Here is a 15,384-nt window from a genome sequence, read left to right as displayed (position 1 = left end):
GGCCGGCGCGGCGAGGGGCGGGCGTGCGGCGGATTGGCGGGGCCGCCGGCCAATGAGCGAGCGGCGGGGGGGCGGGCGCGGCTGAGGCGGAGCTGGCGGAGCCTGGGTCGGAGCCTGCAGCCGCCTGCCCGGCCCGGCCGCGCCGCACGGTGAGTCCCGGCCCCCTCCCCCCCCGGACACCCCCCGCTCCTCCCTGCCCCCGCCCGCAGCCCCCTGCCCCTCCCCCTCCCGGGCGCCCCTTCTCGGCGGGGCCGGCGCCTGTCGGGGGGTCCCTGGGGGGCGGGGCCCGCACGCGCACGGCCGGCCTGGCTCTCGCCCCCCCCCCCCCGAGCCGGGCCCGCGGGGGCCCCTTCCGGGGGGGAGGGGCCGCTCCACTGGCCCGGCCACGGGCACCCGACCGGCGCGACTCCCTGCTGCGTGGGGGCCACCGCCTGGGCGGAGTGCGGTGGGGCCGGGAGCGGCTCGGTCCCTGCTCCCCGGGGCCCCGCAGGCCTGTTGGCGGGTCTGTCCCTTCGCAGCAGGTAGAGCCCTGCCCCGGGTCCGCGCGCCGCTGGCATTCTCCCTTAGCAGTGCGGGGCTCTGAGAATTGAACCATAATTTATGTCTGGATATTGGAAAAGCGCGAAGTGCGAGCGAAGAAACAAGGATCCTCCTCCTCTTTTCTTCCAGGCTGCCAGCGTATCGAAGAGCAGGTATAAGGTGGAAAGGATGGAAGGCTCATTCTGAGGTTGACTCATTCTTCCGTACCCTCCCTGCCCCCCTTAGAAGGGGGGACAAAAACTCTGCTGGTAAGAGCCTCTCTAAAAGCAAGGAAGCTGGCGTTAGTGATCCTTTCAGTCTGGCTACATGTTTAGTATGCGGATTGCGCCTCTTCACTAATGAGAGGCAGAATGGGAACCCAGGGAAGCCCTGTGAAGAGCTATGATTATCTGCTCAAGTTCCTGTTGGTAGGAGACAGTGATGTTGGAAAAGGAGAAATCCTGGAGAGCCTTCAAGACGGAGCATCCGAATCCCCTTACGCCTACAGCAATGGTGAGGATTTTGGAATGGGTCGTGGGAGAATGCTCTACCCAGGAAAACTGCAGCCATAATGATAAAGAAGCTGTTTATATTTGTTGCTGAGCTGCAGCCTTGGTTTTTCTTAAAAATAGGGTGACTTTAGTGAGGAAAGGAATTGTACAGGGACATGATGCTCAATGGCCGATGTCCCAAGTTTTTCATTGTGCTTTGCTCCAGTTGAGCTTGGTGGTTTATCAGTTCAGCTTAAAGCTGTGTTTCTCAGACTGTGGGTCCTGACCCCCCAAGGGGTTGCAGCAACTTAGAGGGGGGTTGCTGTATCACAAAGTTTGAGAACCCCTGGCTTAAGGGGACACTGGGACTGATGCAAAGGCACCGTGACTTTGTTCCTTAATCATAAGAATCTGCCTCATGGTTACCTAATCATTTCTCCATTATGAGACACAGTGCATGCTTCTGTTACCTGACACACTCATTAGCTGGGCAAGGCCATGGTGAAGAGCTGCTCGCAAGCACGGCTCTTCTTATACATTGTCTCTTAAGGAAAAAGCCAACTGTTTATTTTGGAGGGTTGTTGGAAGGTGGGTACGGGCACTGAACTATACTCAAAGGGGACTCAGACATTGTTCTTTCTGTACTAGTGAGACTAGCTTATACTTAAAGCTTCTGGTGAGTAGCTATTTTGGGTACTAGAGAGCCTAAACTTAATCTGTCTACCTCCAGCAAAATCAAGGTTTATAATGGAATCCCTGACAGCCCATTAACTATGTCACAAGACTATAATTAAGAGCCAAGGAATGGTGCTGCTCTCTCTCCTGCATCCCCTCAGAAGTTACAACGTAACATTGCCTTGCAGGGTGCAGGCCCCGTGGTGGCTTGCAATCTGTCATGGTTCGCACCATCTTCAATGCAAAATGTGGCCTAAGGGCTTGACAGACGCCATCTAATTCAGCTCCTGGAACATTGCATTTTCACCAGGATGGGTCTGGCGGCTGTAGCACTCGGCCCTTGCAGTTTAATCTACAGGCAGGAGTCTGAGAGAGTCAGGCGCTTGTTAACCTTTGGGGGGGGGAGAGATTGAATTCAGAGTTGGGAGGATCCGTCCAGCTCAACTCCTGACAGTGCTGAATTCTCAGCAGGCATAGTCTTTATTGGAGATGCGGCAGAGTCCATGCAATAACTGCGGAAGATGACTTGGAGAGGGCAGCGTAGCTGTGAGATCTGGACGCATAGTGGCAGTTTAAGGGGCTTGAGACAAGGCTTGATGTGCGTGCTAGCATTCATATGTTAAGGGCCTGCTCTTGGGAGGTACTGGGTACCTGCAAAAAGGGCTCAGCACCCAGCTTTATGTGAGAGCTGTGTTATTGAGAACTGTGTACTTTGCGCCCAGTCTTGGCTGACAAGAAAGAAATGAAGCATGCAGCAGGACTTATTGTTGATATCATTTCAGTAGGTGTGTCTAGGTTCTGAAAAATATAATTAAAACCTTTTATTTAATAAGGAAGGTCAGATCAGTTGGAAGCCAGTAATGCAGGGAAAGAACTAGTGACTCAATAACTTGGCTTGATTTTTACATCCTAACCATGACAGTAGCTCTATGAAAGGAACCAGTATGTTAGGAATGGTTCACTAGGGGCTAGGCCTCCTGCATCCAAACAGTGAACCCCAGAAAATTCCACAGCTCAAAACCCAAAAGAGCTCTGGTAGCTTTAACAGTTCTCCTTGCTGCGCTCCGTGGGTGCTTGCGCCCTTTTTTTATGTAGCTAATGTGACTGCTCTGTTTTGAATCTTGCTCAATGCTAATGCATTTTTTTCATATTTCCACTACTTATTGGCTCATCTTGCTAAATTGTATAATGGGGTGGGACAGGTTTGCAATGTGAGTGAATTTAACACCGATGGAAAAGCTTGGCAGTCCTGGCTATCGGCTTTCCCTGGCTCTGGAAGAGCTAGAGTGCACCCACAAAACCCTGCCAACATGCCACAACTGTGGTGAGGCAGGGACCATCTTAGCTGTAAAGAAAGTTAAGCAGCCATGTGCGTTCAGGGCTTGGCCTCTTGGCTGAAATGTCAGCTAAGGTATTAATTTTACATGTTTGTGGTGGTAGTGCTTGTCCACTAAGAACTGGCCTGAGGTCACTTATTGCTCCAAACATACCCCTTGAAGAGCAAGCCAGTTTGGTCAGTACTGGTCAAGATTAAACCAGTGATCTGTAGGTGAAAGGCTGCCGCTTCCCTTACCAGCCTCTCTCACCATCCAGTTTTGTCTGTCATAAGCTTGGGGCACGTTTCTCATGCTGTCCAAACCCCGTCCCAGGGGCTCTTGTGCAAAGCCTACAGACTTCTGTACACATCCTCTTTTTCCCTGCAAACAGATGTTCACGTTGTACCATCGTTTCTCACGTTAATTGTCCAGGAAACAGAGCTTACCATGGGTGAGAAAAGGGAATATGCTTTGAGCTGGCCTTGTGGTTAGTGCAGCAGCTCATTTCTCAAGCGTGATTTCCCCTCGCCATGCTGGGTCCTGGGGTAAGATGGCTGGGCCCATGTACTGAACCTGGGGGGTGGCCTCCAGGGTAACTGCTGGCCCCAAACAAGCAACAATGGGGAGTTGTGAAGGGAATTCCACATCCTTTGCCAAGGATGGCTGCTGTGTGCAGGGCTCTAAGGTGGGCTGGGGAAACTTTGGAGAGTAGGTGGGGGAAGGTGGACATGCAGATATTGAGAGTCACCCCAGGAGAGAGTCAAATGCTGCCCAGCTAACTAGCACAGTGCCCACAGACAGCAGCATGTTTCTACTGGTGATGCACACCCACACATGCCTCAGTGCACATAACAAAACTTATTCCACACACAGATGGAAAAATGAGAGGGATCACTGCCAAGGGCCAGAGCTTTCTGTGCAGCTGAGCTTTGGCTTACCCTTCTATTTGTCCTTACCTGATCTGATTTAGCAAAGGCGTGCCCCAAGAGAGTTCTTGGCAGCCTCTAGGTGTGACTTGAGACAGGGCCCAGGTGAGCAGTGGGTCTGCTTTCGTTGCAGTGGACTATGCAGTCCATAAGAGTGGCTGAGAGCCTCAGCAGCTGCAATTCCTGCTTATGCGCAGCTGCTCAGTGGGCCTTTGAGATGTCCAATGCCTCTTTCCTGAAAGCACGGCTAGTGTAAGGCCTTCTCAGCCTTTCCTGGTCCCTGCAAGCAGAGTCCAAAGCTCACTGCCGGCTAAAGCTCTGTGGCTGGGAACCTCTTATCACATGTGACAAGCTGGATTCTGATTGACTGTTTCTTGTTTCCAGTGCCTAGAAGAGGCCCCCCCACCTCCACCCTGCGGTGTGTTCGTGTGCGGTGACACAGCTGCCCCCTAGAGGCTGCTCTGGGAAATGCCCCAGTTGCATCCCTTGGCTATTGAGAGCTCTCCAGCATCTGGGCAAGTGGCTGCAGGAGGTGCACAGCCTCCAGCCAGGGTGTGAGAGGCATCTGCTCAGATGAACAAGCATCTTCCCCCGGCAGGAAGGCCTGTCATTCAGACAGTGCTGTGTCACCGCTCAGCCCTCGCCCTGCCAGCCATGCCGCTCCCATGCCTGCACTTCCCAGATCTGGTCCAGCCTGTTCCTTCGGCTGCGACCTGCTCTGCGCTGTGCTGCGGCACAGCCCGATGAGTCTTGTGAACGTCTCTCTGGCGCGCTGGGCAGCGGGTGCAAGCGGCAGTGCTGCCCGGGGAGCAGCATCCCCCAGACACAGGCTGTGTCTCAGCGCTGGCGAGGACCTGCTGGTAGCCCGCTTCCTTGGTGGCTGTGCGCATCCCATCAAAGGTCCCCCTCCCCGCCCGCTGCTAGCCCCCTAGGAACCGCACGTTCTCCCTCCCTGACCTACCCTTCCCTAAGCACAGGGTGTGGACCGGAGCTTTCCTTTCCTACCACGTCAGGGCACAGCCCAGGAGGTTGAGCAGGTTTCAGGAGAGCAGAGTCTGCTAGACAGAGTAGCCCTGAGTTGGGCTGCAGTACCGAGAGGAGCAGCGTTTCCACGTGCGCCCCAAAGCCCCACCCAGAATTGCGTTCATTCAGAGGAGTGCGGGAGTGAGCTCCCCAGCAGGGTCTGAGTTATAGAACCGCCCAAGGTGCTGTGGGAGGGGGGAGGGGGAGACCCAAATAACCTTAGGTCTTTCTGATGCCGCGTTTCTCTGTGCAGGCTTCCCGTTTCGGTAATTTTCTAGAAAAACTCAGCTACATGAGTCAAAGGGATTTGAAATGTGAGTTTCCCTCTTTTCACCCTGTGCTGCTGTTTCCACTCCTAGTGGTGCATCCTATGTAGAATCTGCTCATCCTTGCAGACAAGGGCATGTACACCTGGCCAGAGCCGAGGAACAAAGCGAAGCAGGATTGTGGACTGGCAGTTACCGAACTGATCGGCCTCAGCACAAGCTGGCCTAGGTGCAAGATGTAGGTCGGTGTTACTCGACTGTCCTTGCTCGGGGTGAGAGGGCAGGCAAGGAGCAGCGCAATAAAGAATAAATGAATGTGCAGAGCATTTCACTAGGATACGCTGGGTTCCCCCAATCCTTACTGACACCTTCTCCCCATTCACTCTTCCAAGAGAGTCTCCTCATTTCATTGGCAATAATCCATTTTGGTTGTTTCTAGAGCAGATCGTCTCTTCTGACCAAACGCTCCCTTTATCACATGCTCCGGTCTACCTCCATGGAGTTCCCGCTCTTGGAACTGCCCTCTTGACTAAGGCTCATGGGCTTCCACCCTCTGCTTCCAACCCACCTTTGAAATGTCCCCGCAATCCCTAATCAAACACCGCCTGCCCTTGCGTACCCCGGGGTCTTTCCACCTTTGCCATCGCTCGGCGCGTTTGCTGCGTGTTTCCATGGTCTGTGCAGCAGTCTGCAAGTTACCTCGTAGGCCCCTCGCGAAAAGACTCGTCCTTGTGGCAGTTGGTGCAGGCCGGCGTGGAGAGGAGGGAAAGCTTGTCTTTGGGAAGAACAGAGGAGCGTCCTGCTGAGCTTCTGACATCCACAAGCCAGAGGCAGCAACTGCCTCCTCCAGTTGCATGTCTTTCCTCTCCCCCTTCCCCTCCCCCCCAAATGGGTCTTCTGGGGGCAGAGTCCTGCAGTGACTGGGAGCGCTGCCCTGCCACTGTTTGCCTTGAGAAATACTAGCAGACGTGACACTGTTTGCTGCCTGGACTGCTAAGTCCTTCAGGAGAAGGCCTCTGTCTCCTTTCCTTGCAGTCCGTCTGACCTTCCCCCTTTGCACTGCACAGGGAGCATCTGACTTACACCCAGCGTTTACTAATGTCTTGGAAAGGGGCAGTCGAGGGTCGTTCTTCACAAGGTTGGTCACTGTGATGCATCAGGGATCCCGAGGGGCGGTGGGGAAGGAACAGCTATCCTGACACGGGTTCTCTGCTCCCTCTCCATCTTTCCCCCGGCTGTGTGCAGTTGGGTGTCTTTTGTGGTATCTCGACAGAACAGTATTTTCGTGATGGTTGTAGACATCCGTTTGGGCTGACCACCAACAGGCACTGCACATCAGTAGACATGACTTCATTCTCTGGCATGAATTGTGTTCATGGGAACAGTCTTTCGTGCTGAGGTTTCCACATTCTGGTGAGGGATGGATTGGGACAAAATCTTGCAAATGAAGCCATGCCATGAAGTTCCCCCTGTGGTTGCACAATTAATAGGCAGGGAACTCTTCAGTGTGGCTGCATTGGCCAAGCTGCTAGAAATCTCCTCCTTGTAATCACTTGAAATATAGTGCCCATGGAGAGTGATTATTACGGGAATCCCTTCTGCCTGCTAGCACTCAGTCCAGGCCCTCTCAGGGAGAGTTTATCTCCACTACAGCAAGAGGACATGGCTCTAATCTAATCCAACAGGCACTGAACCCTACAACTTCCAGCCAGCAATTCTGGTTTTCCTTTGTCTCCTTTTTTAGTTCTTTTTGTGAGCACACGCTCCTCAGATTCTCCCTTGTGTTCTCTTCTGTTTGAGGTGAGCCAGGCGGGGCTTCCATCCTGGGGTACAGGCAGGCCTGTTCCCACTGGGGTACAGGCAGGCCCTGGACACCTATGATCCGGAATATCTTCAGCTCGCAGGGAGGGCTTTTTGGGGTGCTCAGCATCTTTGGCTGGGCTGCGGTCTCTCTTTCGAAGGGGTTGGTTGAAAGGAAGCTATAGAGTTATGGAACAGATGCATAATGCAGAGCAGAAGGGAAGAGCTCTTCAAATGCTCTGGAAACTGTTAACCCAGTGATCTCAGCTGTTTACAACACACCTCCTTTTATCTGCCTCCTGCATCGTATGAGGGATTTATAGTTTGTAACGCTGAAGTGAGAGGGGTATAATTAATAACTAGAAGAAAAATGGTGCTTGTTTTGCTGCCTTGCTCTTATGATCACCTTGTTAAGCAAGCAGAGCCTGTTTCAAACTGCTAAACCCTGTCACAACACAGCATTGCCTGCTGCTTTGTGGAAAGACGGCAAGCTCAGGACAGAAGTTGCATGCATTTGGCCATGGCAGATCTTTGTCCTGCCTCCCAGTGAGGGTTACTGAGCACTGCCTGACACTTTCCTCGAGTTCTGCCCTTTACGGAGGGACGGGAAAGACATCTTCCTGTAACATCTGTGATTGTACTTGCAGCTGCCCCGCAGCAAGCTGTAAGTACCTTTGTGGGGGAGCAGTAAGTCTGGCTCCCAGGCTTCCCTCAGCTCTCGTCTGCATTTCCTTCCTTCCCTTGATAAGTCTCTCTCTCCTACCTCCCCTGCCTTCCCAAACATATTTCTCCAGAAACTTTCTGCATCTTACCTGTTTCCTTAGCAGCAACATTACGTCACTAGTCTATTTCAGGCTTTGGGTGAGTAGGAAGAAGCTGTCTGGAGTTGGAAAGCATTGGCACGGTGTCCCTTCCACTTCGTGTAGATATTCTGTGCACTGACAGAGACGGGATAACATGGGATTTTACATCCCTCGCCTGAAGTCTGGTGATGTGCGTTGGGGGCAAAATCCTGTCTGGGGGAAGTTTTTCTTTTTTGCAAATCTCATTCCCTCCCCTGTTAACGATTAAAAGAGACTGTTAAACATACCGGACTCCTAAAAACCTCATTGCTTGTTTACCCTTCTAAACCAGCCTCGACTGCCATGTCTCATATTTTGGTATTAAACGTGTACCCTTGTTGTTAATGTTGGGAGCTGATGTTCCCATTAAGATGTATCAGGAAATTATTTGTTACCCTACAATGTGATGTGGAGATCTCAACATAAGACATGGTATTTATTGCTATAGGGTTTTAAGATTAACACGATGTAGTTGCTGTTAGGCTGTGTAGAGAGGGAGGCACGCTAAAAGAAGAGTTACAGGTGCATTGAACAAATGACAGATGTAAGTGAAAGGCAGCAATGCAGGTCTGGGGTCATGCTTAGTTACTGGGTTAAACCCTTCAGATATCTGTGTGTTCCTAAAGGGACCTCAGCTGAGTCCAGTGTAAGAGTTAAATCGTTCCAGGTTCTACACTAGCCCTTAAATCACCTGCCAGCACTTGTGGTTTTACATTCCCACTTTACTCTCTTTTAGAGCAGGGCTGGGGAACCTTCTTTTGGCTCAGGGGCTGCTGATCCACATAAAAAGCGATTGGAGGCCACACACAAGTGAGAAGCAAAATAACCCACCCACTGACGTGGCCCCCAACTGAGGAGAAAGGCACTCCCCACATTCCCCTCATACCAGAGCATAGAGGGGCCCAGCCTACTAGATTTTGTATGCTCCAGCCCCATGGGAGACTGCGGGGGAGAGGGGACTGGAGCACCAGCACGGGCTCCCCAGTGCTGCAGGGGAGTCCCTGAGCCTCGAGGGTCAGATCCAGGCAAGGCGGGGACCGCATCTGGGCCTGAGGTTTCCCACCCCTGTTTTAAAGTGATTGTTTTCCCCTTTCTGCTGGAAAGATGGACACACAGGAAAAGCTACGAAGTTTTGATTTACAGAAGGGTCCAGAGACTCCAGTTGGGATCAGGACCCCTTTTGTTGTAGATAACCTACTAACAGACACATGCAGTCTGCACCCAAAGGAGCTTGGGGAAACTAACTACAAAGACTTATTTCACAGCAGTGCACTTGATTTCCTCGCTTTCCAGTTTGTTTCATCTTAGGTTGTGTTTCCACTGCCCCAAAGGTTGGGTTTTTTGACAGAACTAATGTTTATTAGTTACCTTGCTGGAAAATCCAGTGGAAACAATGCGCAGGTAGGTTTTACTATGATGTAGCTGAGTGAGGTCAGGACTTCCCCACTGCCATATGCAGATGATCTTGAATAGCTTCATCGTGGTAAAAACTAGAGCTTTGTTCCCACAAGGATTTTACAGTGCGATAGCTAACATCTTCCTGTGAAAGGCGGTGAAGCCGTAGCCTCTGGCCTCCTAGGTGTTCTTTTAACGCTAGGTTAAAAACTCCATAGCACGATTGTAAAATGGACAGTGTCCTTTGAAACCTTAACCCCGGCACCATCCAGGCGTATCGCCAAACAAATGTTTTCTCAAACGAGGGAAGTAGTTCAGTGATTGTAAGTCCAAGGCTCTTTCTCTCTGCCTGCCCCTTAATTCTCTCTCTCCCTTGGCACTACTGCATCCTTTAAAGAGACCTGATACTTTCCACCAAAGACTGAGCTAGAGCTGTGCACTGACTGTACGTCAGAGGAGGGCTCATGGGAGTCCTAATTAGCTATATAGCCTCTGCTGGCTAATTGGGAGTCCTAATTAGCTATATAGCCTCTGAGTAGCTTGCCCAGACTTGGTTTCCAAGCTGCTCAGACCTGAAGCAATATTGCTGGAACCTAGCCGCATTCGTGCAGGAGAGTAAAAAGGCACATACTTTACTAACAGTTGCAGCCCCTCGTGCAGGGAGAAGGATGGATTTTCAAGCATGCAGCCACATGCTGGGAGGGTCAAATGCCTTGAAGTGCTGGGTGCGGGATTGTACCCACGACAGCAATTGGAAATGCACGCTGAGGTGTGACACATCAGCACTCACACCCATCGCATAAGCCAAGCCGAGAGGTCACAGCCGTTTTCAAGGGTGGGAGCCACTTGAAGATGCTATAAGGAGAACTGTAGCCCAGAGTAGGGGTCCCGACCTCCTCCTGTAATTCATTCTGAACACCCTGGTCTCTCCATACTTACGATTGGACCATTGTAAACCTGTTGTTTTTGACACACTTAACTTTTCCAGAGCTAACCACTTTGCCTGAAATTCCCCAGATGGGAGTCAATGCTGCAACATTTTTGCTTCGTTTGGGGCCAGTTGGGTGAAGCATTTTGGAGCGATGATGTCCAAACATTGGGCTGTTAACACCAGGAAAGCACTCAAGTAGTGACACTAGACTCTGATTTTTCAAATGGCTCAGCTTAGAAATGCTGAATTTGTTTTAAACAGCTGGCTTTGTGATAGGGATGTAAAAAGTCAGTTAAATAGTGGTCACCAAATGAAATTAATAGGCAGCAGGTTTAAAACAAACAAAAGGAAATTTTTCTTCACTCAGCATAGTCAACTTGTGGAACTCCTTGCCAGAGGATGCGGTGAAGGCCAGGACTTTAACAGGGTTCAAAAAAAAAGAGCTAGCTAGATTCATGGAGGTTAGGTCCAACAATGGCTATTAGCCAGGATGGGTAGGAATGGTGTCACTAGCCTCTGTTTCTCTGGAGGCGGGGGACAGGGGAGGGATCACATGAGGATTCCCTGTTGTGATACCTCCCTCTGGGGCATCTGGCATTGGCCACTGTCGGCAGACAGGTCACTGGGCTAGATGGGCCTTTGGTCTGACCCAGCCTGGCCGTTCTTAGGTAAATAGGTAACTGTGTAAGTGCTGAAAACCTCATCGGTTACACATGCGAAGGGCTCTGCAGTATTCAGCTAAGCTATATACTGCAGAGCCCGCAGTGAAGGGTTGGCAGGGGCTGCTGGCTCCGCTCCCTGTCGCATCAAAACCTCTTCCCCAGGAGTGGAGCTGCCAAGAGCGTCCTGGGGATGCTTTGCACCCTGCCAGCCCCACTCCCAGGGAGCCAGTGTGTAACCTGCGTTTTGGGGTGGGGGGCCAGGCGGGTTCCTCTGGCCAGGCAGCTGCTCCAGCCCCTGCGGTTAACTGGAACCAGTGAGCATTACCCTTGTAGGGTGTTACTTACTGGTTAACCGTTCACATCCTTGCTCTGAGAGTAGTGCCTGTGAGAATTGTGCATACGTGGAGTCGTTAGTGACTTCACTGACGTATGGCCGCGCTGTTCGTAAGTGTGGATTTCATTCGTAACTCGGGTTCCGGCTATATAGGAGGTTGGTCGTAAATACCAACAGTCGTAAATCGATGCGTTCGTAACTTGGGGACCGGCTGTATTAGAAACTCTGTTCACGTCCATCTAGGACACTGCAGCGTTCTGGTGTCGGCTAGCTGCTCTGTTTGTGCTCTAGGACACATGCGTGAGCTATGTTGCCTAAGCTAGGTATTGATGCCACACACGGGTTTTGAAACAAACCTCTCTGAATTCTGAATGGTGCCTGCACTCTGTACCTCCAAAGTACTGCATGCTGGCCAGCAATAAGGGTGTTTCTCTGTTTCAAAAAACACAGACATTTCTCTCTAACACCAGGCCTTGGAACATAGCTTTCCCCAAACACACTCTTTGTGTTCTCCAGAAATTATTTTGACCACTCTGAATATTTGTGTCTGAACAGATCTTTCATTGCATCTGTTTTATAATCTAACAATGCAGGCTGTTGCAATGGCCTCTGATTTCCCTCATAGTCTCTGTTACCAAGTGGCAGGTGCATCGTTTTATGGCTGAGTGGTAAATTGCGAAGAAACTTTTGTCTTTGTTGCTTCGGCGCATAAAATCAGTCTCAATTTTTCTGTTAAAGACCAAATCCGTTTAACATTCCCAATTTTCTACTGTTGTGACTGTTTCTCCGGCTTCCTGCATGTTCAGTGAAATTGTTTGGAGCTTTAGGAACAGATTGGCTTTGGCTCGGAACATAATTTTCAGATGCAGTTGCCATCCTCAAATGAGGCCTAGAACAAAGTTCTACTGTGAATGGAAACTGTAGCTAGCTGCTTGAATTTTATTGTAGAGAGAGAAGCTGAAGAATAAAGTAGCCTACAAACCTGGACTCTTGACAGGGATCAGAACATGCATTCTGCTGCTGTCCATGTACAAAATGCAATTTGCAATTCAGCGCTCACTTGTGTTGTGTAGTACCTGGGAACCCCCACCCTGAGCCACAACCGCATTGTGCTTGAACAAAGACACTGGCCCCAATGTTTGCATTTTAAGTGTAAGATGTTGGATACAGAGAGGAAGAGAGTTCAGAGATGTTGTTGTTGTTTGTTGTTTAAAATCTTTCATAACTATAATAACTCCAAGTCAACAAGTTATCCCTCGTTTCTGGGATCTTCTGATGGCAGTTTGTTCAGGGGACCCCAGTTTTCTGGACCCAAGCCCATTTTCTGCAGTGCTATCTAAGCTCCTTACCGTTTAGATGGAGGCAGCTGATATGAGGCTTCCCAAACACATGAATGCTGCTCGACCACTTCTAGCGATCAATTCGTAGACTCAAAGGAGGAAGTTGTCTCCCCTCAGGGCCACACATAGTAACAAAGAACTTAAGAATGAAGAATTAAGACCCTGCTCCTTGCAGCTGCAACCCATCATGATCTGCAGCAAGAACTGATCTTGCATTTGATGTTACTCTGGTAGGCAGGAAGTGCCACAGGATTTAGACCAAATGTCTGCAAAATACACCAGGCAAGAGACAGAATCCAACATGCCGCACTGAGGGGGCATAATTTCTATAGCCCCTGTGGTTCTTCCAGAGTGCTTGGTGTAGACTGAGACCTTTCCTTGGTGCTGTCAAATTAAACAGGCTTCGTGAACTCTTTCCGTTGGGGTGACATATTAGTAAATAGTTTCCAGTCCTGATCCTACTGCTTACTTCAGTCCTAGCACTTTATGCATTACCTGGGATTATTCTCCTATAGTACAGTTCTCCGGTAGAATATTGTTTAAAAGAGAAAATATAACCTTGGATGTATTGCTATTGACCGTAGAAAGCCTGGCATAAGTTGACTGGTGGTGGTGGTGAACCTGTTTAAAAGCATCTCCCACTTGGTCCAATCAAAGATACTGACAATCTTCTTTGGGACCAAGAGGCAAGCTTTGGAACCAAAACAGCTCTCCTTCCTCACCTACCTTGTGTCTCTGATATCCTGGGATAGACCTGGCTGCAGCCACACTGTATTTAAAAGACCCAGACATGTGAAGAACCCTTCATTGCCAAGTAAGAGTATTGCTACACCTACTAAATAAGACAGAGTACACAACTGGCTGAATATGAGCATGATTCTGCTATAATAAAGCTTGACTGGCACTCTTTGCATCCATTGGCTTTATAATGCTGGGCTGAAAAATTTAATTCCTCACCACTGATAAATCTAGGTTCAGATGTCTTCAGTGTTTATCCAGGATTTTAACAGTAAAGCCTTTTTTTTTTTTTTAAGCTCACCATGGTGCAGGGCTACTCAACACGTGGCCCTTTTTTTTGCGGCCCGCAGTGCGGTTTGGCTTTACGGTGCAGTTTGGGTTGGTACGTGTTTTAGTAGTTAAATTCCTGGACTGTTGTGAAGCCAAAACAAAAAAGTAGTCAATATAATAGTCTTCTGTTGAGATGCGTTTTAGTAGTTAAATCCCTGGACTGTCATTGCTCATTGAAAGTGCTGTCATATGGATGGAAATCGGGTAAATATTGCATTTGATTAATATCAGCAGAACTGACTTAAATGGGGCCTGCGTGTTGTGTAGTCTTGCCTTAATCTTTGGAAAAACTTCAACAACAAATAGACTAGTAGCACTTTAAAGACTAACAAAACATGTAGATGGTATCATGAGCTTTCGTGGGACAACCCACTTCTACGGACTAACTCAGCTACCCCTCTGAAGCTCTTAATCTTTGTATTCATGCCTGTCAGTGTGAAAGAATATATTTGCACATATATGCAACCACACTTAAGTTGCGGCCCGCGGCATGTGCTGGGAGTATCATTGTGGCCCCTGGGGCTTCCGAAGTTTAGTGGCCCTGCCACAGTGTTTACCTATTCATAATGCATTTTTCAGGAAGACTCTCTTAGGGCCACTCAGTGTTTATGATCTATAGATGGAGAGTAGCTCCTCAAAGTGAACTGTTTTCTTTTGCAGTGCATGTAAGCCATAGCAGTCTTTTTCCTAAATAATAGCACTGCTCTTACATTACCAGGGACCCTAACTACCTGCATTCTCTGTGCACATGGGCAATAGCCGTATCACTCCCGTCCACTGGTTTTGTAGCAATATGTGAAAGTTGTGACTGTGTAACTGGCTCTGATTGCAGATCCTAGTGTAAAAGTGATACAGCCAGGCTACACCGAATCAGTGTGTAAGAGTGAAGGGGGCCATATGGCCAGCTGACCGTTTGGCTAGAAATAGAATGACAAACTGAGTGTTCATGTTAGCGTGTGCAAACACACAGGAAACCATTCGGCGCGCCGTCTCACAGCCCCGCCTGATAACTGTCCATCACTCACCTGCACGTGAAGACAGGAAGGGAACAGTTAGGGATGGGAGGTCGGTCAGAATGTTGAGCGTTCACTCCAGTCTCCTGATCGTTTAGGTTTCATCTTGTGTTTTGTAGGCTCTAATGCAGGGGTGGGGAACCTGAGGCCCACGCTGGCACTCCAGCCGCTCCCCTGTCCCTCCCAGGGCTGGAGCACAGCAAATCTACTAGCCTGGCCTCTCCTTCCCCTCTCGCCCCAGGCTCTGGTGTGCGAGGGGAATGTGAGGAGGGTCTTTCTCCTCATTCAGGGGCTTCTCACTTGTGTGCAGCCCCCAACTGACTTTTTTTCTGTGGGTGAGTGGCCCCCGACCCAAAAAGGGTTCACCAGCTCTGCTCTACTGCATCAGTTTTACTTCAGAGCGAGTCTAACCGTGGACCTGTCTGGCTACAGCTGTAAACAAGCAAACAAAGCTCAGATTAAAACATACAGACCAGGAAAATGGGCCCTGTTTTATGCAAGGGAGTGCCTGTTGAAATGGTTCCTCTGTGTGAGAATTTAAATGCGGAGGAAGGGTAGATGAATGGCCGTTTCTAGAATCTGACTTCGTGCTTTATTTTATAGTCCCTGAGGGCTATGGCACCACGGTGTCTGTATCGGAGCAAAGGAAGACTTGACAAAAACAGTGCAGAAAAATAATTACAAGGAACTTTCAAGCCTCCATGGACCTCTGGTGGAGAAGGTAGTGAATCTTTCCTGCTGCCAATGCAGAAAGTCCCTCTAACAGACATCGCTTCCTGTTGA

General features: G+C 50.0%; 1 protein-coding gene across 1 annotated transcript in view; it reads left to right on the top strand.

Moving 5' to 3' along the window:
• Positions 1-15,384, top strand: part of RAB40C (RAB40C, member RAS oncogene family) — a 49,535-nt gene continuing 34,151 nt past the window's right edge. The window contains exons 1-2 of the mRNA XM_075899040.1: positions 1-149; positions 670-1,032. Coding sequence (XP_075755155.1) covers positions 879-1,032 — 154 coding nt within the window. The 5' untranslated portion in view covers positions 1-149; positions 670-878. The remainder of the gene's footprint in view (positions 150-669; positions 1,033-15,384) is intronic.

Source organism: Pelodiscus sinensis, chromosome 16 (genome assembly GCF_049634645.1).
Source record: "Pelodiscus sinensis isolate JC-2024 chromosome 16, ASM4963464v1, whole genome shotgun sequence".
Taxonomy (NCBI): domain Eukaryota; kingdom Metazoa; phylum Chordata; order Testudines; family Trionychidae; genus Pelodiscus; species Pelodiscus sinensis.
Note: the sequence above shows the minus strand (reverse complement) of the source record. Positions and strands in the feature narration are given on the sequence as shown.